The 27,977-nt window shown below is 35.7% G+C and overlaps 1 protein-coding gene across 17 annotated transcripts in view; it reads left to right on the plus strand.

Moving 5' to 3' along the window:
• Positions 1-27,977, plus strand: part of ARFIP1 (ADP ribosylation factor interacting protein 1) — a 114,149-nt gene that overhangs the window by 42,502 nt on the left and 43,670 nt on the right. For 13 of the 17 annotated variants that reach the window (XM_048212179.2, XM_026499495.4, XM_026499493.4 and 10 more), the window contains 3 exons: positions 14,420-14,528; positions 19,601-19,696; positions 21,264-21,376. In XM_048212179.2, the coding sequence (XP_048068136.1) occupies positions 14,420-14,528; positions 19,601-19,696; positions 21,264-21,376 (318 nt within the window). The remainder of the gene's footprint in view (positions 1-14,419; positions 14,529-19,600; positions 19,697-21,263; positions 21,377-27,977) is intronic. The other 4 variants (XM_044384377.3, XM_048212182.2, XM_057310132.1 and 1 more) reach the window with 2 other exon arrangements.

Genomic DNA, 27,977 nt, shown 5'->3' on the forward strand with positions numbered 1-27,977 from the left:
ACTGGGAGACTGCTTCTTCCTCTCCCACTCCCCCTGCTTGTGTTCCCTCTCTCGCTGCCTATCTTTCTGTCAAATAAATAAATAAAATCTTAAAAAAATAAAATCCTTTAATTAAAATTAAAGGCTGTGTGATCCCTTTCACCATGAGTGAAAACAATATTTCAAAAGCATCTTTCAACCATTTTGAATAAATTATTCTCAAGATCTTGTAGGCATATTATTTACCTCAGTTTTGTCATACTTTCTGTCCTTTATTTTTCTGAGCAATAAAAGGAAAATTGCATTTAACCTCAGGTCCATGTTCATATTTTAATATTGATAAAAGTTCATATGGAAAAATAAGTGTGAATGTGTATTACTTAGCATTAGACTGTATTTTATAGACTAGTAAAGATGTCTCATGTAAAACTGGATCATAACCAGAGTTTTCTGAGGTATTGTTCTTAAATACATCTTTCTTTTATACCTATTTTTGTTTAAAATCATATATTGGCTTTTATTTAAAGCATACTGTATAATGCACTTTAAAAAATATGAAGTCTTGTATAAAATTAAGTTGGTAGTTTATTAAGTTGTCATATCTTGACTGGCCAGTTGGTGTCACTGTGGCACAGGCAGTGAAATCGTAAGTGTTTTCTGTCCTGGTTTTTGTGTCTCATTGCAGATGTTTCATTCTTCATTTGGCTTCCCCTCTTAGTCTGTCCTACAGGAGGCCCTGGTTGGATGCTAACTCAACATTCACATTCTAATTGAGATCGTAATGAAAGAGCTTGTCTTAGAAATCCCCCGGCAGCAGCTTAACATATGTTAATATTTTGAGGCTTGTTACTCTTTTTCTTAAGGTAAAGGGCAACAACTATATAGATAGAGGATAGAATAATAGTATTATCATAGTTTTTTACAGCAGAAGTATTTTTTTATAAATAAAAATTCTTGTTTTTTAAAGATCAGTAAAGTTTAATCTTAGGAGAATACAAATTATTCTTTGACTTATAAACCATATATTATTTTTAATTTATTCTGTTAAGGCTCTGGTCAGAATATTAGATTAAAAACATGCAATTCGTGACATGAATTAAAGAGAAGAAGCAAATATCAGCTCCACAAAGTTGAAACTACTTGTTAATTAAGTTCTACTTGGCAGATTTAGTGAAATTATCTTAGTAGATATAGTTAAAATGAAATTTTTTCTGTGGTAGGCCCAAAACTAAAATCCGTAATTTAGTTTTTTCACCTCCCACTACTTTATTTTACAGTTGAGGAAAAGGACCCTTGAGGTTGTGATGGAATTACCCTTATAACTGGCTATACCAAAGGCTTATGTGACTTGATGATAAGTAAAGTGAGGGCAAAAATGTTTCCATTCATTCATTACCTTATTTGCAGTGCTGCCACATAAGAGATAATCAAGGCTTTCATTAAATGTTTGGTGAATTAATGAGTGAATAAAAACATGTTAAAGTTAGGACTAGAAACACATTTCTAGACTTCTGTGGAACAATAGGAAGATGTACTGTACTCTTAGATTTGATACATCCGTCTTGTGTCTTCAGTTACCCAGGATGCATCATTGTCGTTGTTGTCGTTGTTGTTGTTGTTATTATTTTGTATACATGGTCTTTGTTGTTACTGTTCTAAGGCTTTTATTGAACTAAGTAGTTTCTCCATTCCCCTGTACTTACCAGTCTGGATAATAAACTCTAGCAGTCTGGAGAAGATTTGGGAAGGAACATAAGAATAGAAATGGTCAGAACACTTGTTTTGGACCTATTTCCTCCCCTCACCTCAGTGTCATAACTGCCCATTTACTTATCTGCTTTTCCCAAGAGATTAAAATCAGCTTTAGGGCAGAGACAGTGTGTGCACAGCAGTTTATTATTTCATGGTAGTTGCTCAATAAAGGAATGAATTCCAGTATAAGGACTTAAAAAATTTGGGGCGCCTGGGTGGCTTAGTTGTTAAGCGTCTGCCTTCAGCTTGGGTCATGATCCCAGTGTTCTGGGATCAAGCCCCACATCGGGCTCCCTGCTCGGCGAGAAGCCTGCTTCTCCCTCTCCCACTCCCCCTGCTTGTGTTCCCTCTCTTGCAGCCTCTCTCTGTGAAATAAACTGAGGGTTTCAGAGGGGAAGGGGGTGGGGGGTTGGGATAGGCCGGTGATGGGTATTAAGGAGGGCATGTATTGCACGGAGCACTGGGTGTTATACGCAAACAATGAATCATGGAACACTACATCAAAAACTAATTATGTACTGTATGGTGACTAATATAACATAATAAAAATTTAAAAAGAAAAAAAGAAAAAATATATTTATGAATATAATAATCAAAAAAAAAGGACTTGACAAATTTAACATGTTTTCTACTACCAACCATTCTATCCTAGAGTTCGAATAGCATGTGATGACAGTTTGTCTCCGTACTATATATTATTTAATATCACATTTCTGCATTACTCACATCTGAAAAATTTAGTATCTCCATCAGTGGCAATATTGATTTGATGGGGACTTTTTCCAAAGGCCATTTTTACCAAATATATATCGTGGACCCTTTCAGAGGTATGGCAAATGTTTTTCAAGGATTGTTTAACCCATGCAAATCTAGATTCATTTTAATATTTACTTTTCAAATAAAGAATATATTCTTAGTACTATTATCACAAATTAAGTTTTTAAATATATGTGTTTATTATATATACATCTTTTAAATTAACTCTGGATTGGAATTTCTGTTGAAAAGTGTGAATAAATATCATTTTTAATGAGGGGCTGAAGCCTTATCTATCTTAATTATAAGATATTGTGCCTGTAAAATAGATGGTAGATTCTGCCTTTATTTATAAGCAAGCTCTATCATGAATAAGTTTTTTGATTTCTAGTAGCAATTGTTTAAATGTAGATACATACAAATGTTTCCACAGTGATAAGTCTTTGAATGAATTCAGCATTCCCTTGATGGAGATTGGTACATGATTTCATTCTTACCAAATTTTAGTACTATTTAGAATCTAAACTAAGGGGACATGGGTAGGGGTGAGGCCAAGAGTTTAGGCAGAAAACTATCAAAAGATAGTGATTCTGTAAGTTCTTGTTAAATGTTTGTTGACTGAATGAGAGGGGAGGAGGGAGAGAGGAGATTGAGATTGTGTGTGTGTGTGTGTGTGTGGGTTGATAAAATGGAGAAAATAGATGAGTCGGGAGATTTGCTAACTTGATCAAGTGGAATAACAGATACAGGAGGTTGTGACCAAAAAGTGAGTTATTAGACTTTAAAATTCCAGAAGTTTTGCTTCCTGAGGGATGACAAGATCCCATGGCCATGGGAAGTCGGGCGGCTTAAGTAGAATGGGGCATGAAATATGAAAGGAATTAGAGATGAAGAGGTTAATGAAATTTGAGACAAAAGTATAGGTTGGATTGTACTTCATTAGTCTAGTGTATCTTTTATCTGCCCTCACAACTTTTTTGGCCCATTGTCCAACTACAGATTACCAAACCTGTATCAAACTGCAACTTTGGGCTTCCTACAAGTATACTAAGGAGAAAAAAAAATCTTACACCTTTACAGATTGTTAATTACTACCACCCATCATTCTGTATCAACATAGGGTAGGCAAGCTCATGCAATAGATTTTATTTCATTTTAAGTATTTCACAGTTTGTATTAAAAAAAAAAAAAAAAAGGCAAGAGACTACATACCATGCCATTATAGGCTATGTTTTTGATGAGCTATGAAAACTCAGCTTGGACCTTATAAATCAGTTTGGAAAGAATTGCAAACTGAACATAGAATCATTTCATTCTCTGAAAGTATGTCCAAGGGCATGCAGAAGGTTGGGGAACACCCAGAAAAATGGTAAGAGTTGGGGCTAGAGCAGAATGGATGTGCCAAAGCCCTCAATAAATATATGGTATTGACTGGAAAGAAGATAGATGGCCATGTTAAGGTGGGGAAGAAGGCAGTGAGGTAATGTGGCCCACAGGGAAATGTGGGATGGGAGTCAGCATTGTACAAGTATGCAAAAACAGTTCTCTACAACAGAGTTCCTTAAAATGTAGACGAAGGATTAGCTGCATCAGCACCACCTGGCTTATTTGTTTGACATTCTGGCTCCTCGGCTTCACACTCCAATGTAATGAGAGCACAGTGGATGGCTGAAAAGAGTCTGAACTTCAGTAGGTTCTCAGGTGGCTCTTACCCAAACTAAAGTTTGAGTACTGGTAGTCTAGAAGTAGCAGTGGAGAGCTGAGAAAATGCTGACCCTGCCATTTATTCGCTTGATAAGTAGAATGTTGGAGAATAATCATCTTTGTCTTGTAATTGTGGAGAGGTAGAGAGGCCACTACGAGGAGGTTAGAATGTTGCGATAGTTCACAGTAGGATTGGGGATGTGGAGATCTGTTTGAATAATAGCTTTGCTTCTGGCAGGTATTCCTTATGGGCAGCTAACTGTTAAAACAGCAAAGAGGGTGTTTTGGTTTTTTTTTTTAGATTTTTATTCATTTATTTAGAGAGATCATGGCGGGGGAGGAACGGGGGACAGGGGAGGAGCAGACTCCCTGTTGAGCACAGAGCCAAACATAGGGCTTGATCCCAGACCTGGGCAGATGCTTAACCCACTGAGCCACCCGGGTGCCCAACAAAGGGGATTTAAAGTTACCAAAATTTGTAAGACATTTAACAAACTCTTCAGTTTGTTTCTTTAAAAATTATGTAAATATTTTGGAAGGTTTTATCCATTTTGAGGAATGTTTAAATTGAGAAAATTCCTAGTAAATGAAATATTAGTATTATATCTGCTAGATGCTAGGAATGAAAAGTAAAGGGGACAAGATGGATAAGCAACCTGGTCTTAGCTTTTACAGTATGCAAGAAGAGAGAATATAGAAATTAATTAATTTACAAATTAGTTTTAATACCAACTGAAAAGTAATATACTAGGCCAAGTATAGCATGGTCTGAGAACTGGTAGGAAGGGTATGGAAAGATTACCTGAGGAATTGCTAAGCAAGCTGAATCTCAAGGATGAGCTGGCCAAATGAAGAGGGTTGAGGGATGTTCCCATCAGAGGCAACTACAAGGAGCTGAAAAAGGTGCAGGACTATAGAACTGAAAATTTGCTATTGTTGGAGTGGAGAATGTGGGGGCAGATATGTGAGAAATGAGGCTAGACAGATAAGTAGGGACCAGAGCCTGCAAAACTTTAAAATCATGTCTAGTTTACAGTATTACCTAAAAGGCAGGGGGTGGGGGGACACGACTAAATGATGTAAAAATGGAAGCGTCACAATCAGACTCACATTTTAGAAAGTTCTCTCTGTGGGGCGCTTGGGTGGCTCAATTGGTTAAGCATCTGCCCTCAGCTCAGGTCATGATCCCGGGGTCCTGGGATCGAGCCCCATATTGAGCCCCACATCTGGCTCCCTGCTCAGCAGGGAATCTGCTTCTCCCTTTCCCTCTGCTGCTCCACCTCCTTGTGCTGTCTCTCTCTGTGTCAAATAAATAAAATCTTTAAAAAAAATAAAAAAGAAAGTTTTCTCTGCCTGCAGTTTGAAGAATGAATTTCAGGGGTGACAAGACTTAGGGACACAGGAGATGGATCAGTTAGATTTCCAAGGGAAGTGGGGAAGTGAGACTTAAGACTTTTCTCTTGTAGAGAACCTAGAACCAGTAAAGAACAGCAGACCATTTTAAAAGATGTAGATAAGAGGGAAACAGGGAGAGGATGTGTAAGGGAACTAAGGGACATGAGAGTTCGTGTGATTTATAGAGTACTTGGAGAATCCTTACAGATTGTTGCTGGGTACAGGACACACTCTGAGAATCACTCCTTTATTTAAAATTTCTCCTCTCACCCTATAAAAAGGGGAGCATTAATTAATAAATCTCTCGTTCTGCTTATCTGTTGTAGTGTTATGCATCTTGTTAAGGACATGTATTTTAAAGCAAATTGGCTAAACATTTTGTGTTCTTTACTTGCTGGTTTGCACTAACTAGTTCAAAAGTAGATTACCATGTGAAATTATAAATTCTAAAGTTATGTTTTTAGCCTCATTCCTGTTCTTACCTCCATGAAAATGTGCAAAGTGAAGGCATTTTGGTTGAAAATTAGCACCCCTTCACAGCTTTATGGAAGGTGTTACTACAAATATTATTTTGTATCTTCTCAAAAGGACTTAAAATGCATATGGAACTTTCTTACCAAAAGCATTATATTTATTGTTTTAGCTTAATTGTTTGAAAATTTGTTTTTAAAATATTAAATGCTGAGTATTAACCTAATGCTTTAAGAAAAGTTAACTTTAGGTTTATTCCATTTTATTGTGTAATTGTTAAGCATGACTTTGCTAAGTCCTAAACTTTCAATTGAATGTCAATGACATAAAAATGCAAATTAGGGATTTTATGTTGTTGGTTATAGAGGGCTCATTGTTGCTGAAATACATTCTGGAAACCATAGGGGTAAATGCAGTAGCAGATACTTAAAAAGTTACTAAGCTGGGCACAGCCTTATAACTGAGACACTTTAAAAAAGAAATTAAGGATTGTGTAAAGGCACATTTTAGGTTTTTGTGAGTTATGAGGCTAAATTATATTACTTAGAGAATATTTTACAAAAAAACAAAAACAGTCTACAAGCTCATAAAATACAGAGCGTTACCTCACAAGTCCTGCTTTCCTCTCACATAACCCCATATCACTTTGTGTTACACTCAGCTCCTAGACAACTATCAAAATGATAATTCTGGTCAGAATCTGAATGGACCCATTTGTACCACTTTTGGTTAGGTTCCTTCTGTTAGTGACAGTTTAGGCATAGAAAGGCCTTAGTGCTTGTCAGATTTCACGGCTGTTTTACATAAAGGTGTTTTTTCTGGAAGAACTTTTGTTTGTTGAGTAAAAGACCCCTAGGAGATCATTGGGAGGGGTCTGAATGAGATGTAATATCCTGCGAAAACTGGTTTTTTCCAGAGGCCATACATGAGAAGATGGAAGGCATCCCTGTAACTTCTTTAAAACTTAGATAATCAGAGATATCCATCATGTGTACTGTGTAACCCCTTACCAACTACTACTATTATATGTCTTTTCTGGGAATTTACACAATATTTTGTGACAGGACAGATGATTCAAATGAGTAATATTCTTTTCAGAGAAGTTCCAAGAACACAGCAAACACAACTGCTCTGGACCTGTATGCTATTTTTATTTTGTTTGCATGTGCTTTTTTTTTTTTTTTAAGATTTTATTTATTTATTTGACAGAGAGAGCACAAGTAGGCAGAACAGTAGGCAGAGGGAGAGGGGGAAGCAGGCTCCCAGTTGAGCAAGGAGCCCGATTTGGGACTTAATCCCAGGACCCTGGGATCATGACCTGAGCCAATGGCAGACGCTTAACCAACTGAGCCACCAGGCGCCCTGCTTGTGCTTTTTTATTCCTTAGATTTTGAGGGATGTCTTTGATACTTATTTTTTTAGGGAGAGCTAAAAAGTTATCAAGACTTTGAGCAAAGCAACATTCAAGAAAACCATTCCAAAAATAGGTTGACCTTAATGACCAAACTTGCAAAGTTTAAAAAATGTCTTGGTAGTTTGACAGTATTTATTTTGTAAGTGATATATTTGTCTTTCAGAGAGAAAGATCGTCTGGTTTTAATGTAAATATGAATAAAAGGATCATTAATATTTAAAACTAGAAAGCACTGACTTAGTATATTAAAAAAATAAATTAGAACAGTAAAGACCATTTATTCTGTGAAATGAACAGACTCATAGATATGGTTTAAAAATAGGAATTAAGGGGCGCCTGGGTGGCACAGTCGTTAAGCGTCTGACTTCAGCTCAGGGCGTTGATCCCAGCGTTCTGGGATCAAGCCCCACATCAGGCTCCTCTGCTAAGAGCCTGCTTCTTCCTCTCCCACTCCCCCTGCTTGTGTTCCCTCTCTCGCTGGCTGTCTCTCTCTGTCGAATAAATAAATAAAATCTTTTAAAAAAATAATAAAAATAGGAATTAAATAAAGCTGAGTGTAATGATTTTTCTTTTTAATTCTAAATTCAGATGAAAAAGATTTTGTCCTGTGACAAGAGGTTTTAAGTGACATTAGGAAATAAGTGAAAAGGAATGAAAAAGTTAATTTCTTTTGTACTATTAGGAAATTACAAGTTGAGAATGTATTTGTATTAGTGTTTAAACTTCAGCCGATTCTGAAATAATGATTTTTAAAAGACATTTCTTTATATCTTTTAGAAAACATGGGAACTAAAATAAATTCTAAGTCTCTAATAAATTGCTTGTAGCTGTTTACATTTACTGTACATCACGGTTAACATTGTTTCTTAAAGCCTAGTCCTAACTGTATTGCTAGTTAGTTAGTAACTAAATGACACATTTTTGTGTCCCAGTTTTTTCATTTGTAGAACAGTAGTGATAGTACCACTAAGAATTATTGTCAATGATGCCAGTCTCCCAACAACACATCTCAGATTCAAGTCTCCATGGTATATTAACTGTAATTGAATAAAGGACAAACTTCACTGCTGGCACTGGAGTCCATAAATCACTATGTGAATAACTGAGGTGAATCATGATTATCGACTAACCATGTCACTTCTTTCACAGTCTCTTGGTGATTGTTCACTGCATACCTATTATTCAGTTTATACAGACAGCAGAACTTATGTGGTAGACCTTCTTGTGTCCTGGTCATAAACTCATGTGACATTTTCCAAAAGTGGATAATCAAAAGGGAATGGGTGAATAAAGATGGAAGTACAGCAAATAAATGAAAAATGATAACACTGGAAAGAGTGAAATTCAAATCAAACCTAAATGGAGTTTTAGAGGAAATAGCTGGCTATAGGGATGTTGATTGACACTGCCACTGTTGGAGAGACTCTAGATTTGATCCGAAAGAACTTAGTGAATCCTCACGGATTAACATAAATAAGGAAAGAGCTTTGACATTGTGACAAGAATTTTTAAAGGTTGTGGAATAACTTTGTATGGTTTCAGCTTGCTTGATCATTTTTACAGTCCTAAATTGTAATGCAAAGTGAGGACTGCCTATACGTTAAAGTACTTATTAGAACAATTCCTAGCACATAGTAAGTGTTCAAGAAGTGTTTTTCACTGTAATTATTAGCAATAGCCTTACTTAGTTATAATGATGATTGTAGTAAGGGAGAGGGATGCCTAACATTAACTGAGTGCCTAAAAATATGTATGGGGTGCTTTGCCTATATTAATTGTCTCACCTGATTTTCATAGATTTCATAGAACTCTGAGGTAATGTTTAGCCTCTTTTTACAGCTGATCAAACAGGGACTAAGAAAGTTTTTAAGTACTTGTCCAGGATCACATAGCCACTAACCAGGAAAGCTGGTATTCCAGTGAGGTCTGTCTGAATTATCTTTCCAGGTCTTTCATGTTTCTAGTAACAGTTGGTTCTTGGTGAGACTATGATAATCTTTAAAAAGTGATTTAAGAGTCTTTGCTATTGATAAACATCTTTAAAATATGCCAGAAAAGATTCAAAAGGTAATTCCGTGGGGAATTCTAACTAGGATGAAGAAAGCAAGAATAAATCTTTGCGGCTTACTTGTATATATTATTGTATTATTGTGCTGTTGTTTTATGTTTATTTTTTTTTTGTTTGTCCCCATAATGATTAGCAAGAAGACTTTTAAAATTAAAAAAAAATTGTTATAGCTTTACTTGGATAACATATTGGAATAGGTACCTTTTTTAAGGCCAATTCAAAGCGATGTCTAATGTTAATTGGTTTTCTATTTTGAGGTAGACCTGTCACCTCCATTGGTTTATATAGCAGTTTCTTTTGGTTTTGCTAATGAAAAGCTCAGGATGCTGAGTATGCATAGGTTTTACCACTGTTTTTTAATGTTTTTATTAAATATTAGATATAAAAGAATGTTGACACAAAATATGTAAGATATAAAGAATAACAATACAAATAAAAGGTATCAAGATTGGAAAGGAAGAGATAAAACTATTTCTATTTGCAAACAATGTGGTCTTGTATATAGAAACTCCTAAGGAATACACACACACACACTCACACACAAATTATTAGAACTGATAAGTTCAGCAAAGTTGTGAGATACAAGAAGCATTATTTCAAAACCCACTTTATTTTTAAGGAATAAATAATGCAAAAACAAAATTAAAGAAATTTCAGTACTCAGGAATATGTGCAAGACTTTTACACTGAAAGCTGTAGAACATTGTTTGAAAAAGTCAAAGATCTAAGTAAGTGGAGAGAGATCTCGTGTTTATGGATCAGAAGACTTAACTCATTAAAGTGGCAGTGCTCCCCAAATTGATCATATTCAACATAATCTCTATCAAATCCTGTTTTTTTATAGAAATCAACAAACTGGTCATTTATAAAATCAAGAGATCCAGAATAGCCAAAAAAGTCTTGAAAAAGATGAACAGTTTTAGGGCTCACTTATTTGAAAACTTACTACAAAGCTGCAGTAATCAAACAGTATGGTACTCACATAAGGAAGACATAGGCCAGTGGAGCAGAATTGAGAGTACAGAAATAGACCCTTGTATCTGTGGTCAGTTGAGTTTCACCAAGGGTGGCAGGAGTTTTCAGTGAGGAAAGGATAGTCTTTAAGATGGTTCTGGGACAACTGGATATCCATATGCAAATAATGAAGTTGGATGCAGACCTCACACCATACTCAAAAATTAACGGGCGCCTGGCTGGCTCGGTCAGTGGAGCATGCAACTCTTGATCTCAGGGTTGTGAGTTTGAACCCCACCTTAGGTATAGAGATAGCTTAAAAATAAAATCTTAAAAAAAATTAACTCAAAATGAATCAGAGATTTAAATATAAGAGCTACAACTATAAAATTTTTAGAACAAAAAACAGGTATGAATCTTCATGACTTTGGATTAAGCACTTCAATTTCTTAGATACAACACCAAAAGCATAAGCAACAAAAGAAAAAATAGATAAATTGGACTTAATCAAAATTTAAAACCTTTATGCTTCAAAGAACACCATGAAGAAAGTTAAAAGGCAGTTCACAGAATGGGAAAAAGTATTTGCAGGTTGTACATCTGATAAAGGAATTGTGTCTTAAAGCTCACATGGCTCACTCCCTCACACTGCTTCCGGGAATCTGCCCAGCCAGAGTAGCACTCCTTGCCTGTCACTCTGTATCTCTCTTACCCTGCCTTAAAAACAAACAAACAAAAAAAAAACTTATTTACTACTTGTTACTTACAGCACTTATTACTGACGTAGATTTATTTGTTTACTCTCAGGCTCCTTTACCTTCCTCCCCCCGTGTGAGTCTAATTTGGGCAGAGACTGTTTCCTACACTGCTCTATCTGTAGCTAGAGCAGTGACTGTCGTTGGTGTTCATTAAATGTTGGGACAATGAATAAATAAATCCTTTATGTTCCAGAGCTCAAGCAGTACTTTCTCTTTTCCTGTTTGGTTCTCATAGATTTAGTCCCTATTCTGAATTCCTCCTATATCTATACCTGCTATACCCATACCTATACCTCCTATACCTTGTCTTTACTTTGGCAACAAGTTCAACTTTTACATTAATATCTGTATATCTTGTCTCTCCAGTGAGGCAAGGACTGTACCTTACCTTTTTCTTTGCCTAGAAAGTCTAGCATACAGCAGAAGCCAGCAGATACTCATTAAAGTTAGAAATAAACCTATTGCTATAGCAGCTTCTTAATCTATAAGGTGTTGAATCACAAGTCCTTTCAACAGATTCATTTATTCATTTGACAGATATTTAGTGAACATCTGTATCTCAGGCACTATTTCAGGTGCTAAACATATAGCAGTAAACAAAATAGGCAACATCCCTGCTTTCATGAAGCTTACAGTATATGGAGAGAAGAGAGAAAAATAAACACAAATACTGAGTGATACCTGCTGTGAGAAGAATACAACAGTAAGCAGAATAAGGAGTGTGAGGTTGTGAGAGTTGCTATTTTATTTTATTTTTTTAAAGATGTATTTATTTTAGAGAGAGAGTGGGGGGAGAAGAGGCAGAGGGAGAGAATTTTAAGCAGACTCTCTGCTGAGTATGAAACCCAAAGCAGGGCTCAATCCCATGACCCTGATATCACGACCTGAGCCAAAACCAAGAGTTGGACGCTTAACCGACTGAGCCACCCAGGTTCCCCTAAGAGTTGCTATTTTATACGTTGTTGGGGGAAAGCCTCTTGGACTAAAGGAGCAAGCCATGTAAATATCTGGTAAGAAAGCATTCCGGGGGGAAAAAAACAGGAAGCACAGGCTCTGAAAGATAGGTTTATTGTTTTTGAAGTAACTGTGTAGCTGTAGGGCTGAGGCTGGTAGGAGATGAAGTCAAATCATGTAATGCCTTGAGAACATTTAACAGTCTGGGTTTTCTTCGAGTGAGATGGGAGACTATTGGAGAGTTTTTGCATGCGGGATAATTTTGGGATGTATGGATTTAGAGGTTTGTGTCTTGGATAGAAGCAGGGAGACCAATTAAAAGGCTCTTGGAGTAATCCAGTTGAAATATGGTGCTAGTTTAGACCAGAGTGGTAGTAGTGGAAGTGGTCAGAATTGGTTTGATCCTGGATATATTTTGAGAGTAGATCTGATAGAATCTGCTGATGGTTTGGATGTGGACATAAGAGAGAATCAAAGATAATTCCTAAGATTTCGGCAAAGATTTTGGTAGTAGAGATGCTGTTAACTGAAAGGAGTGAAAATATAGGTAGTATTATTTTGTCTGTGGGGAGTTGGGGATTTACTGTGGAATCAATCAGTTTTGGACACATTGTTTGAGATGCGTATTTAATATCCAAGTCAAAATAACAAGTACGTGATCAGATATATTGGAGTTAAAGAGGGAGGCCCAGGTAAGACACCTAAATTTGGAAATAGATGATTTTTAAAGCCGGAAGAATCAATTAGATCACCCAAGAAGTGGCTATAGGAGAAAAAGTCCTCTAACTGAACCCTGGGGCACAGAACTTGGAGGCTGGGGAGATGAGGAGGAATCAGCAAAGGAGACAGTAGAACATAACAGATGATGTAAGAGGAAAGTCAAGAGTATCTGAAACTAGCTGGGGGGGGGGGGGTTGAAGGTACAACAAGGAAAGAACATAAAATTATCCATGTCAAAATACTGTTTGATAAATGATAAATTTGATTAGTCAAATGCTGTTTGATAAGAATTGACTTCATTAGTTACTAATTCAGGGTCCACCATATCAATCAAACAATTGCCTAGGCAAAATTAATGAGCTTCTCAAGAAAAACCCTTCTCAACACTTGCCAGTTATATATCTGTTAAATTTAGACTTTGCTGGGGAGCCTCGGTGGTTCAGTCAGTTAAGTGTCCGACTCTTGTTTTCAGCTCAGGTCGTGATCTCATGAAATCAAGCCCTGTGTCAGGCTCCATGCAGAGTCTGCTTAAGATTCTCTCTCTCCCTCTGCCCCTCCCCTCTTTTTTTCTCTCTCAAATAAATAAATAAATAAATAAATAAATAAAATCTTTTTTAAAATTTAGACTTTGCCAATTAGAAAATTTTAAATGTTAGTCCTGAGTTTTCAGATTATAACTGTACATTATGTGTGATGTGGTACCATAATAAGAAAGGATTCCAAAGACATAATTTTGTTTTAGTGCATCGTTCATCATTATTGTTGGAAACCAGTGGAATCCATTCATAGGCTCTGATTATGAAAATTGGGTAATTCCTCATATCCAAGCCAGAGGAAAGAAAGGACTTTTGGAAATCTGTGTTTCTTAGCTTTCTTTTTTTTTTTTTAACTATAAGATGGAATATGGAATATTATATTTATTACAGCTAAGTTCCAATTAGAAGCTAATTTGCAGTTGAGGTTGACCAATATCAGCGTTTAACATAAATTTAAATAGCAGAAAATTTCCTTTACCTCTCCCTGATTGAAATCCAGGAAGCCTTGCTTACCTAGCTAACTTGAAATCAAAGGAAAATTAATATTGCAAGTAAATGCTTCGTTTATCCTGACCATTACAGGCTCATCATGATTGTATTAGACATCAGTTTTTACATAATAAACAGACTTTTTGGTCATCTTAATTCTGTTCTTTAAAATGATTTTTCTGATGTATCAGTAGCTTAGGAATTTGAAAATTGAAGTTTATTATCTGCCTGATGCTTACTTCTAGAATAATAGAAGTATTTTGTATTTGACATACACCATACCTCTTAATAGCAAATCTTGCTGAGTTTGCTGCTGTTTGTACATTATAAAATGCCGTAACAGCATTCTCTACATAGTAGAGAAAAAAGATGGTTTTAAGTTGTGGGTAAAAGGACACCATTATGCTGAACTGCCATGTGGTGTGAGATATTTTATGAAGATTTTCTCTTTTATTCAAATGTTGCCAAGGATTTGAAGCGTTCATTGCCAGCTGGACTTGGCCTCTCAGAAACCCAAATTACATCTCATGGCTTTGACAGTACCAAAGAGGGGGTTATTGAAGCAGGAGCATTTCAAGGTAAGAGCCCACATATTTTTAAAGATGGCTGGGGTGGAGGATGGGAGAAATCCATCAGAAGCTACCTTTATCAATAAAGCATAATAAAGTCTTTTGATTCTGTGATAAAACACTGATTTTTAGGGACACCTGGGTGGCTCAGTCGTTAAGCGTCTGCCTTCGGCTCAGGGCGTGTTCCCAGCGTTCTGGGATCGAGTCCCGCATCGGGCTCCTCCACTGGGAGCCTGCTACTTCCTCTCCCACTGCCCCTGCCTGTGTTCCCTCTCTCGCTGGCTGTCTCTCTCTCTCTGTCAAATAAATAAAATCTCAAAAAAAAAAAAAAAAATCTTTAAAAAAAAAAAAAAACACTGATTTTATAAGCATAATTTTTTCTCTTCAATTTAAATAATTTAGGAATTGTTTTAGTAGTCTTCTTTATATAAATAGATCAATATGCATAATTTCACTGATTATTAAAGAATTGGTTTTAAAATACCAAAGTAAAAACTGAAAAATTATATCAAAAATACAGATTTAAATTATTTTAGCTTTTAACTACAAAATTTACAACTATAAATCAGTGTTTTATATAAATACGTATTTCCTATTTCAAAACAATTAGAAAAATAACTTTTATTTTTCCTATTGTACATTCCATCTGAAAGGTCTCCAAAGACCACCCTCAGATTCAGTAATTTGCTGAGAGTACTCACAGGCTCAGTGTATAGTCATACTCATGACAATGATTATTACAGGGAAAGTATACCAAACACAATTAGCAAGGGCAAAGGATGCCTGAGGCAGTCTGGCAAAACTAGGCATAACTTGCAAGGGTCTTCTCCCACAGGACATTAGGCAGCAGTCATTAATTATGCTTAATTCCCCCAGCAGACTATGACAACATGTATGAACTATTATGAACCAGGGAGGCTCATTAGAGCCTCGGTGCCCAGAGTCTTTATTGGAGATTGCTTGTATAGGCACCCTCTGCCTAGCATGTATCAACATTCCAGACTCCCAGGAGGAAAATACAGTATAAACCACATTGTTTGTATAAACGGTTTAGGCGTAGTGAACCAGTGTTACCATCCTAGGAATGGAGGGAATCTTCCCAAATTTAAGTTTCCAGATGTCAACCAAGAGCCAATTGTGTTAAGCTGGTCTCTTTAAGGATAAACAGACCTGCTATGTTAACTCTTTTCTGCACACATTTCATATATAGATCTATTTTTAATATAAAGAAAAAGTGTCCTTTTAATGCTCTTGCATATAATAACCTTTTTCAAGTGTTTTTTCATGTTCATGTGAGTGAAAGTAAAACCATGTAAACATTTGGATATAAAAAATGAATTGTTTTCTTTCTTTAGCTATAGTTAAAATAGTTATATTTGATGTTCAATGAAGTATATTAATTTTAACACTTCATTATAATTTAATAAAATGAAAGAAAACCTTTGTGAGTTTGCAATCCTTAGCCCTCTTAGAGATACTAATATTCTGTATTTTTATTATACTAATAGCCAATACTTGATTCAAAAACAACTTATATTTTGAAATATATTCTTTCCTAAATGGGTCCTGCAGATAAGCATTTAAAATAATCCAGAATAACAACCTCTGCTCTAGGCTATAAAATGAATGGGCTATCTAGTGACATCATTTTTTCCCCTTTTCATCCTTAGGTTCGGAAAAATAAAACCATAGAAAGGTAGCATATGTGTCAGTATCTCAGTTACTATGTAGCATTCTAGCATATCTTATCTAGGGGATACCTTTGACTTTGAAAGGGTTGACTGAGTGCCTAAAATGGTGAGTGCTTAAAGCAGGATAAAAGGCTTGCATAATGTGACACCATTTTTGGACGTCACCAGTTTCCAAGTGTAAATGTCAATAGAGAATTAAGAAATGCTTTTACTATTTAGATGTTTTAAGTATTCTCAATGAAATTATTTAACTGACATTTGGTTTAATCTTTTTCCGCTTAAGTAGAATAGTAGTATACAATGATTGAAATCAACTGACCATTATAAACTGTTGTGCATAAGCATGGAAATGCTGTTAAGGTTCACTTGCTTATTGGTATATCCTAGTCCTTCAAAGTGGAGTAAAAAATATGTTTCATGATAATGGCAGTAATTTATGTCTCTGAATTGGCTTTATATAATTCTTTAAACGTAAGCTACATTGTTGATCAGTGTATTAAAAAGAATCATTCTGCCATATGCAGATTAGTTAAGCATTTATTAGAAAGATGTAGTTTTATTTTTTTTTCAGGAAGTTGTAGTTGTTTTAAGTGTCTTTGTTTTAAAGCATTTACAGGTAAATTGGAATGAACATGAGAAAAAACATGATTAAAATTTATGAAATCGGTCTTGTGAAAGAAATGTTAAAGTTGTTGGGGCAGTTTTAGCTCTCTGGAAAAATGACTGAATAATAACTTAATGACTTTATTACTTGAACAGTTGCTTCAAGAAAAGTATTAACCATTTACTTTTCCATCTCTAGAGCAAATTTAGGAGAACTTATACTAAAGTTTAGCCTACCAACAGCAAATAGTGAAATCTACCTAACAAATACATTGCAAAATTAATAATAGTGGAAATCATGAATAAATCAAAGCTCATTAGAGTGAAGTATACTTGATACTTGAGTTTTGTTTTAGTGAGGTGTTGATCATTACCTGCATATATGCATACTACTAGATTCCTGTTATTGAGGTGAAATGGAGCTAATTCCTCAAATTTAGTCAATAAGCAAGATTTTAGATTTTTAAGAATTATTTTTTACTGGATATTAGAATTGGAATGATTGTAGTAACTAATTTAGTCTAAAGTAGTGGTTTAAAGGGTTGAAGATAAAGAGAAGTGATAATTACCTGTGAAAGGAGAAGGCTGAAGTACCCAGTTACCAGGGCAACATGTCTTTTGCTATTTTAGTTTGGAAGGTTCTGTATCTTTATTATATATATTTTACAACATCTCCCTCTGTGTCATGGGATTGTTTCTTACGCAGGATTAATAAACAGTAATAGCTAGAACAACAGAGCTCTGTTCCTGGGATCATCGAGAAGTGGAATTACAGTAGTCGTTTTTTTTTTTTTAACACTTGCTTCTATAACAGAAACCCTTGTGTCTTGGATAGTAGAGATAGTCTTTGTTTAAAATGGTGATTGGATTGGATAACCTATTAAAATGCCTTCCAACTCAATAAGTAACTTACGGATTGGTGTTTTCTGTATTGAATTTAATAATGGAGTTTTAGGGTGTGAATTCAGAGCATCTGAGCCTCTGATAAGCTGTTTTAACCCCTCTCGGTTTTATTTCTCCTATGGTTTAATGTCAGACTTAGTCGATTTCTGTCATCCCTTCTTGTTTTAAATTTTATAGTTCAACAGATTTAAAGAGATAAATATCTCTCACTTTGAAAGGTAGTGCCAGTCTATTTAGGTCTATCGTATGTTTGGATTTTAATGTTAGATCTAGTTCAAATTAAGGTTTTCATAATATTAAAACTGGTGACTGTTTTTCTATCAGAACTGAGTGTATCTGGGATATAACCAATTATTACTAACTCTAAGAAATTTGATCTTGATTTCTGTCCTTTTAGAACATTTTAATTATAAATTTGATTCATTATATGATTTCTAGGGAACTGGGAGATAATGTAGTTGAAATAAAAGTATCTTACAGACTTGAAAATATTCTTAGCTGAATGTGGAAGGATCTTAAGTTTTTCAGCTTTTTATTATCATTCCCTTAAAGATGTACAGACTTCAGAATTTAAAATAAAGAAAGCAATTGAAGTTATATGGTTTTCTTTGGTTTAGTGCCGGACATTAGAACAATGTTGGATAGTCAGTTTTCTCACTTTGTAGATTACTAAGGCTCAGAGATGTTAATTAATTTGCTAGGACATTCCTGATACTCTGGTTCAAATGCAGAGTTAAGAATTTAAAATTCAGTTGTGTTTCGTTCAAAATTTGTCTTTTTCCTATGATTCTCAAACTTAACAGTTGAGTTTGAGAATAATCTGAGTGGCTTTTAAAAAACCACAAATGCCTAATGTACAGCATGGTGACCATAATTAATAATACCGTATTGTATACTTGAAATTTGCTAATAGAATAGATCTCAAGTAACCATGGGAAAGTAACCAAAAGAAGTGATGAGTTTGTGGTAATCATTTCACAATATGTACATATATCAAAACATCACACTGTACACCTGAAATATATACAGATTTTTTTGTTTAATAAAAACAATTGAATAAAAAAGGTAAAATGGGGGGGGAAAAAAACACAACCTACAGATACCTACTGATGACCAGCAGATCTCGTGGAGCGTCCTGGCTATGTTTTAAAAGCTCCATTCTTATGCTTAATTAGAATAACACTCTATGTCAGCACTTCTCAAATTTCAGAATACATACAAATCACCTAAGGATCTTGTGAAAATGCAGATTCTAGTTCAGTAGGTCTAGGACAGGGCCTGAGTTTTTGCACTTCTAATGAGCTCTCAGGTGAAATTCCTGATACGGGTTCCTCGCATCCATACTATGAATAGCAGTGATCTACACTCTGTGCTATTGGGTTTATGTTGTGAAATTTTGAACTACAATTCCTGTGAATGCTGTGACTCGTTCACGTTTTGTGAATTCTAATTATAATTTTGATACTTTACTACATACCTTTGTTTATCTACTTAAAGAGCTTTCCTTTGAATGTAGGAGTAGCAGGTTATAAAATATTTACTTAAGCGTTAAATTGTTCAGCTTGTGGAACTTTAATCACATTCTGTTAATTGATTTGGAAATAGCAGAGTCCAGGTAAAGTCCTGTTTAGACGTGATCTTGCCTAGTTTCTTATACGTGTTTTGTTTGGTTTCGACAGTTCCATGAAAAGTTTATACAAGAACTCTGCCTGCTCGCATCCATTTATTTTTAGTCCATTCCTTCAAGAAAGCAAATATATTCATACCAGTTTTTAATCCTAGTTTTTGAATATTTTAAGGGCAATGTCAGTAAACCGATACTCAAAATGTGCAGTATGTAGAGGAGGAAAAGGATTTTCACAGTTAAATGTCTGCCCTTTCCAGGTTCCCCAGCACCACCATTGCCATCTGTTATGTCTCCTAGCAGGGTTGCAGCTAGTCGACTGGCTCAACAAGGAAGTGATTTAATTGTTCCTGCAGGTATTCACTGCGCTGATTGGATAAAGCCCTTCTTGCTACTTCTGAAACTAAACTAATTCACTCAGTTTCATAATCCCTTGCTTTATGTTGTTAAGTGTGTGTAATTCTGGCTTTTTTTGGTGGCTGCTTCTTTTTAACAATAACGGAAATAATCTTTCTAGGCATACCTATTTTTCTGGCTTTTCAGCGTTATTAACTATATATCTTAAACCTGAAATTTAATTCACTTTAAGATTGAAAAACATTGTAAAATTGGATTCATTTTAAATCATGCTTTCTTAACTCTGGAAAATGTAGGTTCACTTATTTGATCCTCTCAGCTTTGCAGCTCTGCTCTCTGTTCTCAGTTAAACAAAAAAGGAGCCTTCAACAATTGGGTTGTTCATTATTTGGAATGGGTCAAGTGGAAAATGTTGTATCTTCCTATTTTCAACCACAGCTTACAGATAGCTTGCAGATTGCAACAATATGATATGTAATTTGTCAGTTATGCCCAGTGAAAAACACTTGGGGAAAATGCATTTTTTTGCATTGAATTCACTCTATACTTCAATATTGCTGGACTACAAAAACAGGAAAAAGTTGAACTACATATTTCTTTTACCATATAAAATGTTAACATTCTGTATTTTGTTTCTATGAGAATTTTGTAAATTTTAAATGTATTTGATTTTCTATTCCATTCTTGACCTTAGATTGTGGTAAATTTGTGGCAAGGGCTGGTCTGACTATAGAAATAAGTGAGAAAAGAAATTTTTGCTCTGACTTTAAAAACCATGTTTTAGAACTTTTTCTCTTCTCCTTATTTCATTGTTCTTTTTAAATTATTATAAAGTTTTTATACTAAGTCATTAATATCATGAGTGTTTAACTTTTTTCTTTGAAAAATATTTTACTGTAGAAACTCTATAGGTGTAGAGTTGCTTTTATGTCATAATTTCTTAATGATTGGAGCAATACATTGTCAGGGCTTTATACTGCCTTTATTAATTATGGCTCTTTGCAGGAGGGTGGGTGGTCTCTTCAAAAAAAAAATGGAGGTACAATGTAGGTCTTGTTTTAGCCTAGCCTTTCATACTGGTGGTAAGATATTTTTAATGACTATTTGAAATTTGAATTATATTTTCAAATCCTCCAAAATTACAGTAACCTCTGTTTTGTTGCTCTGTTCTACATCGTATGTTGAAGGGAGAGCACAGTAAAGAGTACATAACCTTTCCAGATTTTTCCTGACTGTTTTTTAGGGTCATTAGGTTATAAGATTAATTGTGGAAATTTTGTTTTCTAGAAGTAAAGAGCTTATTTAGAAAAGAAGGCTGGTTGCAGCATTTTTTTAAGACAATAGACAAAGCACAAAGTGTTTGTGTTTAATTGGCAGAAATCTTTTTTAAGTGTTTAGAAATTGTCCTCATCGATTCCTGAAAGTTCTGGTCCTTACCTGTGTGGAAACCTTTTTATTTTTAAATGCATAAGTAGTTTAATTTGAATAGCATCAATGGTTTGATTTTTTTCCCCTACTTTATTTTTGTCTTCTGTTTGTGTTTTGTCTTCTGTTATGATGGTGCAGGTGGCCAGAGAACACAGACCAAAAGTGGACCAGTTATTCTAGCAGATGAAATAAAAAATCCTGCAATGGAAAAGTTAGAGCTTGTTAGAAAATGGAGTCTAAACACCTACAAGGTTTGTATTTTTTTAATGTTTCCACCCTAACCGGCTCTAAGAATTTTCATTTATATGTTGTTCACATTATTATTTGCAATTATATGAATATATAGTAGAGAATAATGCCATCTAACTATAAAAATACAATTAGAAAATGAAGTAATTTGTTTTATTGATCTCTGCATAAATGTAGTTTAAAAAGTCAGTAGCAAAGGAGTAAAAAAGGTGCAGAAATGCTTATTAATTGATAGCACATAGTTGAAAGAAGAAATATATTGCCTTTGAATATGTTTGCCTGTAGAACTGCTATAGACATGTCTATCCCTACCTCCTCTTTTTGATACTTTGTTGCAACTGAATGTCAAAGAGGTGTCATTTTTCAGAGTTGGAATGCTCTGATCTTATTGTAATAATTAAGCATTAAATGTACAGACAGCACCACATAGCAGATGAGTTGAACTTCAAAATTTATTGATGTTGTTACTTGCATTGCCTCAGAGTAATTGGTGGCTTTTTTTTTGTATGGCCTCTGTAAAACAAATAAGCAAATTATTTAATCTGTAGTATATTTGATGTATTACAAATAGTTCAAGCCACAAATCCACTTAGTACCTTTGAATCCTAATAGAGACAAAACAGTAGAATTTAAAGAACAGTTGGGGGGGCGCCTGGGTGGCACAGCAGTTAAGCGTCTGCCTTCGGGTCAGGGTGTGATCCCGGCGTTATGGGATCGAGCCCCACATCAGGCTCCTCCGCTATGAGCCTGCTTCTTCCTCTCCCACTCCCCCTGCTTGTGTTCCCTCTCTCGCTGGCTGTCTCTCTCTCTGTCGAATAAATAAATAAAATCTTAAAAAAAAAAAAAAAAACACTTAGGGGCACTTGGGTGGCTCAGTTAAGTGGCCGACTCTTGATTTCAACTCAGGTCATGATCTGGGGGTGGTGAGATCGAGCCCCACGTCAGGCAGTGTGCTCAATGTGCAGTCTGCTTGAGAGTCCCTCCTTCTCCCTTTGTCTCTCCCCCTGCTCACGCTCATGCTCGCTCTCTTTCCCTCTCTCTCAAATAAATAATCTTTTTTAAAAAATAGTTTAAAGAACAGTTAAGTGGATGAAAACCCTAGCTACTCAAGTTAGAACACTGTCCATAACACTCTCTGTATTTGTGAATTATTTGTGGGTGTAGTGGTTTGTAAGTCAGTAATTGTCTATATTTTTATACAGAGTACATGTCTCTTACGTGTCTTCTCAGGAGTAATAGAGAAGTGAATTTATTCTTTCAGTTAATACTTTTAAAATATCTGAAATCATCTACAAAAGTACAGGTTTTTCTTAAGATGATAAAAGTGCCCCGAGACATGTTCATGAATCTTTCCAAAAATTCTTTACCTCATGCCAGTGTAGCCCTGAGAAATGCCAGTGGGAGCCGTCAAACATTGGTGCCAGCGTAAACTGTTCTCATTCAGGACATTGTATTTAATTATTGCTCCTTTGTTATCAAGGATGCAGATTCTCTCTTTCCATGTATTGTTTTTGCCTTTTGTATTCCCTCATATCACAACAATTCACCCAGATAGCCAAATTTCTACTTCATCTCCTCATTGATGCCACGTATTTATTATCATTAAATGGACTTTGCCTCCATACTGTTGTTTGACTTTATCCCTTTTTCTCCATTGCAGCTTTCACAGCCATAGTCTTTGTTACTCTCACATACTGAAATAGCTTCTTGACAAAACCTCTTAGACTGCATATTCTGCGCTGCCTGATACGGTTCGCTCTTGCTTGAAATTGTTCAGTTGATCCCCATTGTCTTTCAAATGGTGTGGATCTGACCCATCTACCTTGCCAACATTATCCCCTCTTGCTCCTCTCTCCCACCAGTGGATCCAGTGATCCATACCAAATTATCCAGAGATTTCCTAAACAAACTGTGCTTTCTCACATGTCTGTAACTTTGTTCATGAGACTGTATCTGCCCACTGCTTGGAATTCCTCTTTTTGCTCCCTTTCACTTATTTGTCTTTCATACCAAACTGAGCTCCATTTGTTTATTTATTAAATTTATTTATTCAACCATTCCTTTGTACATTATTTATGAAATTGCCTCTAACTAGTAACATTCTGTGATCACACATTGAAACCTAAAGAATACAGGCCTTAGCAGTGCCTGTTAGGCTCAGTTGGTAGAGCATGCAACTCTTGATCTTGGGGTCATGAGTTCAAGCCCCACGTTGGCTGTACAGATTACTTTAAAAAAATAATAATAAATAGGGACGCCTGAATGGCTCAGTTGGTTAAGTGTCTGCCTTCAGCTCAGGTCAGGGTTGTGGGATCGAGCCCCGTGTCAGGTTCCCTGCTCAGTGGGGAGTCTGCTTCTCCCTTTCCCTCTGCCCTTCCTGCCACTCGTTTTCTTTCTGTCTCTCTCACTCTCTCTTAAATAAAGTAATTAAATATTTTTTAAAAGAATTAATAAAAATAACTACCACCCTAAAAAAAATAACAGGCCTTATTTCTGAACCATGTCCTAGTAATTACCAATTACAAAATTTAAGATTTTGTTCATTTGAGCCTTCTCTTGTGTTCTTTAGTTCATGTTTCCTTCATTCCCTTTTTTCCTATATGCTTATTATCTGTTCCCCATTTTTCGTCCTTTTCTTTTACAATAATTCTAAGTTGAATCATTATTAAGATTCTATATTTATCTCTTATATTAACATACCACATTCAGCCTTTTTATAAGTTTGGGTTAATGAAATTGATCAGCCTTTAAAAAATGTTGCACATGTGGCATAATACTATATGAAGGAGATATCGTTCTCCTCAGAATGTTTATTTTTAACTGAAAATTTTTTTCATCAGAGCTTAACTGGGAAATTGCATCCTAAATCAGAAGAGTGGGGCGCCTGGCTCGCTCAGTCAGAGCTCATGACTCTTTTTTTTTTTTTTTTTTTTTTATTAATAATGATTTTTTATTATATTATGTTAGTCACCATACAGTACATCCCCGGTTTTCGATGTAAGGCTCGATGATTCCTTAGTTGTGTATAACACCCAGTGCACCATGCAATATGTGCCCTCCTTACTACCCATCACCGGTCTATCCCATTCCCCCACCCCCGAGAGCTCATGACTCTTGATCTTGGGGTTGTGAGTTCAAGCCCTGTGTTGGACCTAGAGCTTACTTTAAAAAAAATTAGGCATGCCTGGGTGGCTCAGTAGCCTGCTCTTGATTTTGGCTCAAGTCATGATCTTGGAGTTCAGGGATTGGGCCTCCCGTTGGGCTCTGCACTCAGTGTGAAGTCTGCTTGAGGATTCTCTCTCTCCTCTCCCTCTTGCATGCACTCTCTCTCCCTCTTTCTCTCTCTCAAATAAATCTTTAAAAAAAATTTTAAGTGTATTTATACTTTAAAAAAATAAATAAACAGGGGCGCCTGGGTGACTCAGTTGTTAAGCCTCTGCTTTTGGCTCAGGTCATGATCCTGGGGTCCTGGGATCAAGCCCCACATCCGGCTCCCTGCTCAGTGGGGAGGCTGCTTCTCTCTATCCCTTTGTCTGTTGCTCCGCCTGCTGTGCTCTCTCTCTCTCTGTCAAATAAATAAATAAAAACCTTAAATAAATAAACAGAAGAGAAAAAGAATGTTCTAACTTAGATGATTTTAATGGAGTTTATAGCCCGTGTGTCTGGGCTGGCATATGCTTCTCAACCGAAACAAGCTCAGAGTGAAATGACTTTATTGGGTCTCCTTTACTCTGTTCTTATGGCTCTTTTACCTTTTCATTCCAAATTATGGGCTATATAGGACATTCATTGTCATTTGGATAATCCTTCAAGTATAGATTTTGATTTGGTTGATTTAGGTCTGTGCTTGTTACCCATTTTACTGTTGAGCAACTTGATTCTAGCTACAACTTTGATCTATTTCTTGGGCTTCAGTTCCTGCATGGTTTTCTGCCTTTAATCTCTGTCTGTTTCTCTTCTCTAGCAAACACTGAATAATTCTGGGGAAGATTCATAAGCATGTTTCAGGGTACTTTTATCATCTTAAGAAAACCTGTACTTTTATAGATGATTTCAGGTCATGTTTTAGAAGTATTAACTGAAAAAATAAATTTACTTCTGTATTACTCTTGAGAAGAGACATGTGCTCTGTATAAAAATATAGACAGTTCCTGGGGCGCCTGGGTGGCTCTGTCGTTAAGCATCTGCCTTCGGCTCAGGGCGTGATCCCGGAGTCCTGGGATCAAACCCCGCATTGGGCTCCCTGCTCCGCTAGGAAGCCTGCTTCTCCCTTTCCCACTCCCCTTGCTTGTGTTCACTCTCTCGCTGGCTGTCTCTCTCTCTGTAAAATAAATAAATAAAATCTTTGAAATATATATAGAGAGAGAGACAATTCCTGACTTACAAACCACTACACCCACAAACAGTTCACAAATATAGAGAGTGTTAGCCAGTGCTCTGACTTGAGTAGCTAGGGTTTTCATCTACTTAACTGTTCTTTAAATTCCACTGTCTTGTCCCTGTTAAGATTCAAAAGTACTAAGCAGATTTGTGGCTTGAGCTATTTGTAATACATCAATCACTTAAAGGCTTTTCCTCACAGAGACTATTTAGTACTTTTTTATTGGTTGTTAATTTGGGCTCTAAGAACAGGCTGGTGATTTAAACCAAATATATAATGGGAACTATTTTAAGTTTAGGCTCTGATATATCAGTAAGTATTGTTAAATATTATTTTAATCTACCTGATTTTATTCATAAATTTTGAATCCAAAATTTATTTATTTTCTTATTTATTCTCATCCGCAGGAATTCTCACCCCCAAAAATAAAATACATTAAAAAAAAATTTTTTTTTTTAAAATAGAGTAGGGGCACCTGGCTGTCTCAGTCAGTGGAACATGTAACTCTTGATCTCTGGGTTGTAAGTTTGAGCCCCACGTTGGGTGTAGAGATTACTTAAAAATAAAAAAAATTAAAAAAAAAACTTATAAAAAAAGAATAGTGTACTTTTAGAAGTCCATCTTATTATTATTATTTTATTTAAGAATAATCTTAGTTTTAGCATTCAGAGCTATTCAGCCTATTTCCCAAACATTAAATACTTTCTTTGGATGTTTAAGTATTTGCTGTCAGTATTCACACCTTATCTAATTAATCTTTGTTGCCTGTAAGCCAATATCTTTTAAACTTTCATTCCTGTTTTTCTTATCGTATTGCCTTATTCATTTACTGGTTGACCTATTCCGCTTGTTCAGTTTTTGGTATTTTCTTTTATGCTCCCTTCTTTCCTATTCTTCACCCTTAATAACTCTTTAGTATCTATCAGCTTTTGCCATGAAATTCTTTTCCTTGCACTTAAGAGTTTTTATTCACTTTTTGGTATTCACAGAAAAAGTTCTTGGTGCTATTTAAATACTGAGAGTGTACAGCGACTATCTTATAAATTCATGACCTGTACAATGGTGATTCATAGTTATTTTTTTGTACAGTGTTTGTCACTTTATTATATGCACCCTCCCCCAAGTAGCAGATCTACGTAGAGCAGTAATTTACTTTAATTCTTCCTGTCCCTTTCACCTTGCTCCATTTGTCTTATGTTCAGAATGGCTTCTTAATTTATAAGTATGCAATACTGAACAGGACTGTCAGCTCATTGTAAGTCGTCTGCATTTTCAGCAAAGTAGGCTATCTGGAATCCTCTCACTTCCAGATTACTCGGATTGTCCTTAAGAGTGTACATTATATCGAAATACAAGGTGGGAAAGATCCGTTTCAAAACTTATTTCCAGTGTCAAGATTTTAACATGCTTCGTAATCAATATTGCCTTACTGCTCCTTACTGCCTTACTGCTCCTTACTACATTTCCTCATTAAACCTTTGACCCCACTGTCTGCTTGTAACCATTATTTCTGGGAAAAAATGGCCACTTAGACAACAGTAAGCGTTTCTTTCATTTTGCCCGGTCTGCCAAGCTTCTTCAGTGAATTCTAGCTTCTTGACTTTCAACAGACTATTTTATCTGGGTTGCTATGAAAGGTACCATATGTTTTGGCTTTCAAATGGAATAAATCTCTGATAATATTGCATAGGGAAAATCCTGGTGTGGATAAAAAGTGGTACATTTCCTTTATCTTATTACCATTTCAGGTATTATTTCTTGCTAATGTTTCGCTCGTTAAAATGATAAAGTCTTCAGTTAAACTTTTCTCTTGATGTGATTTTCATCTCCTAAGGGTGTATGTGTTCATATGTTTTCCATCGAAATAATTTTATCTCTCTTCTGTGAGTTTAGCCTCTCACCTTTCCTATCATTTTCTATGTAGTTAATTTCTCTACCTTTTAAAGAAGGAACTTTATTTTTAAATGTTTATTCACAAAGATCCTTAATTGATGAGAATAGAGAATATGTCAGGGAATTCATTTCGGTTTTAAATAGAAAAGCATGGGGCACCTGGGTGGCACAGCGGTTAAGCGTCTGCCTTCAGCTCAGGGCATGATCCCGGCGTTATGGGATCGAGCCTCACATCAGGCTCCTCCGCTGGGAGCCTGCTTCTTCCTCTCCCCCTCCCCCTGCTTGTGTTCCCTCTCTCGCTGACTGTCTCTCTCTGTCAAATAAATAAA

Source organism: Ursus arctos, unplaced genomic scaffold (assembly GCF_023065955.2).
Source record: "Ursus arctos isolate Adak ecotype North America unplaced genomic scaffold, UrsArc2.0 scaffold_11, whole genome shotgun sequence".
Classification (NCBI taxonomy): Eukaryota; Metazoa; Chordata; class Mammalia; order Carnivora; family Ursidae; genus Ursus; species Ursus arctos.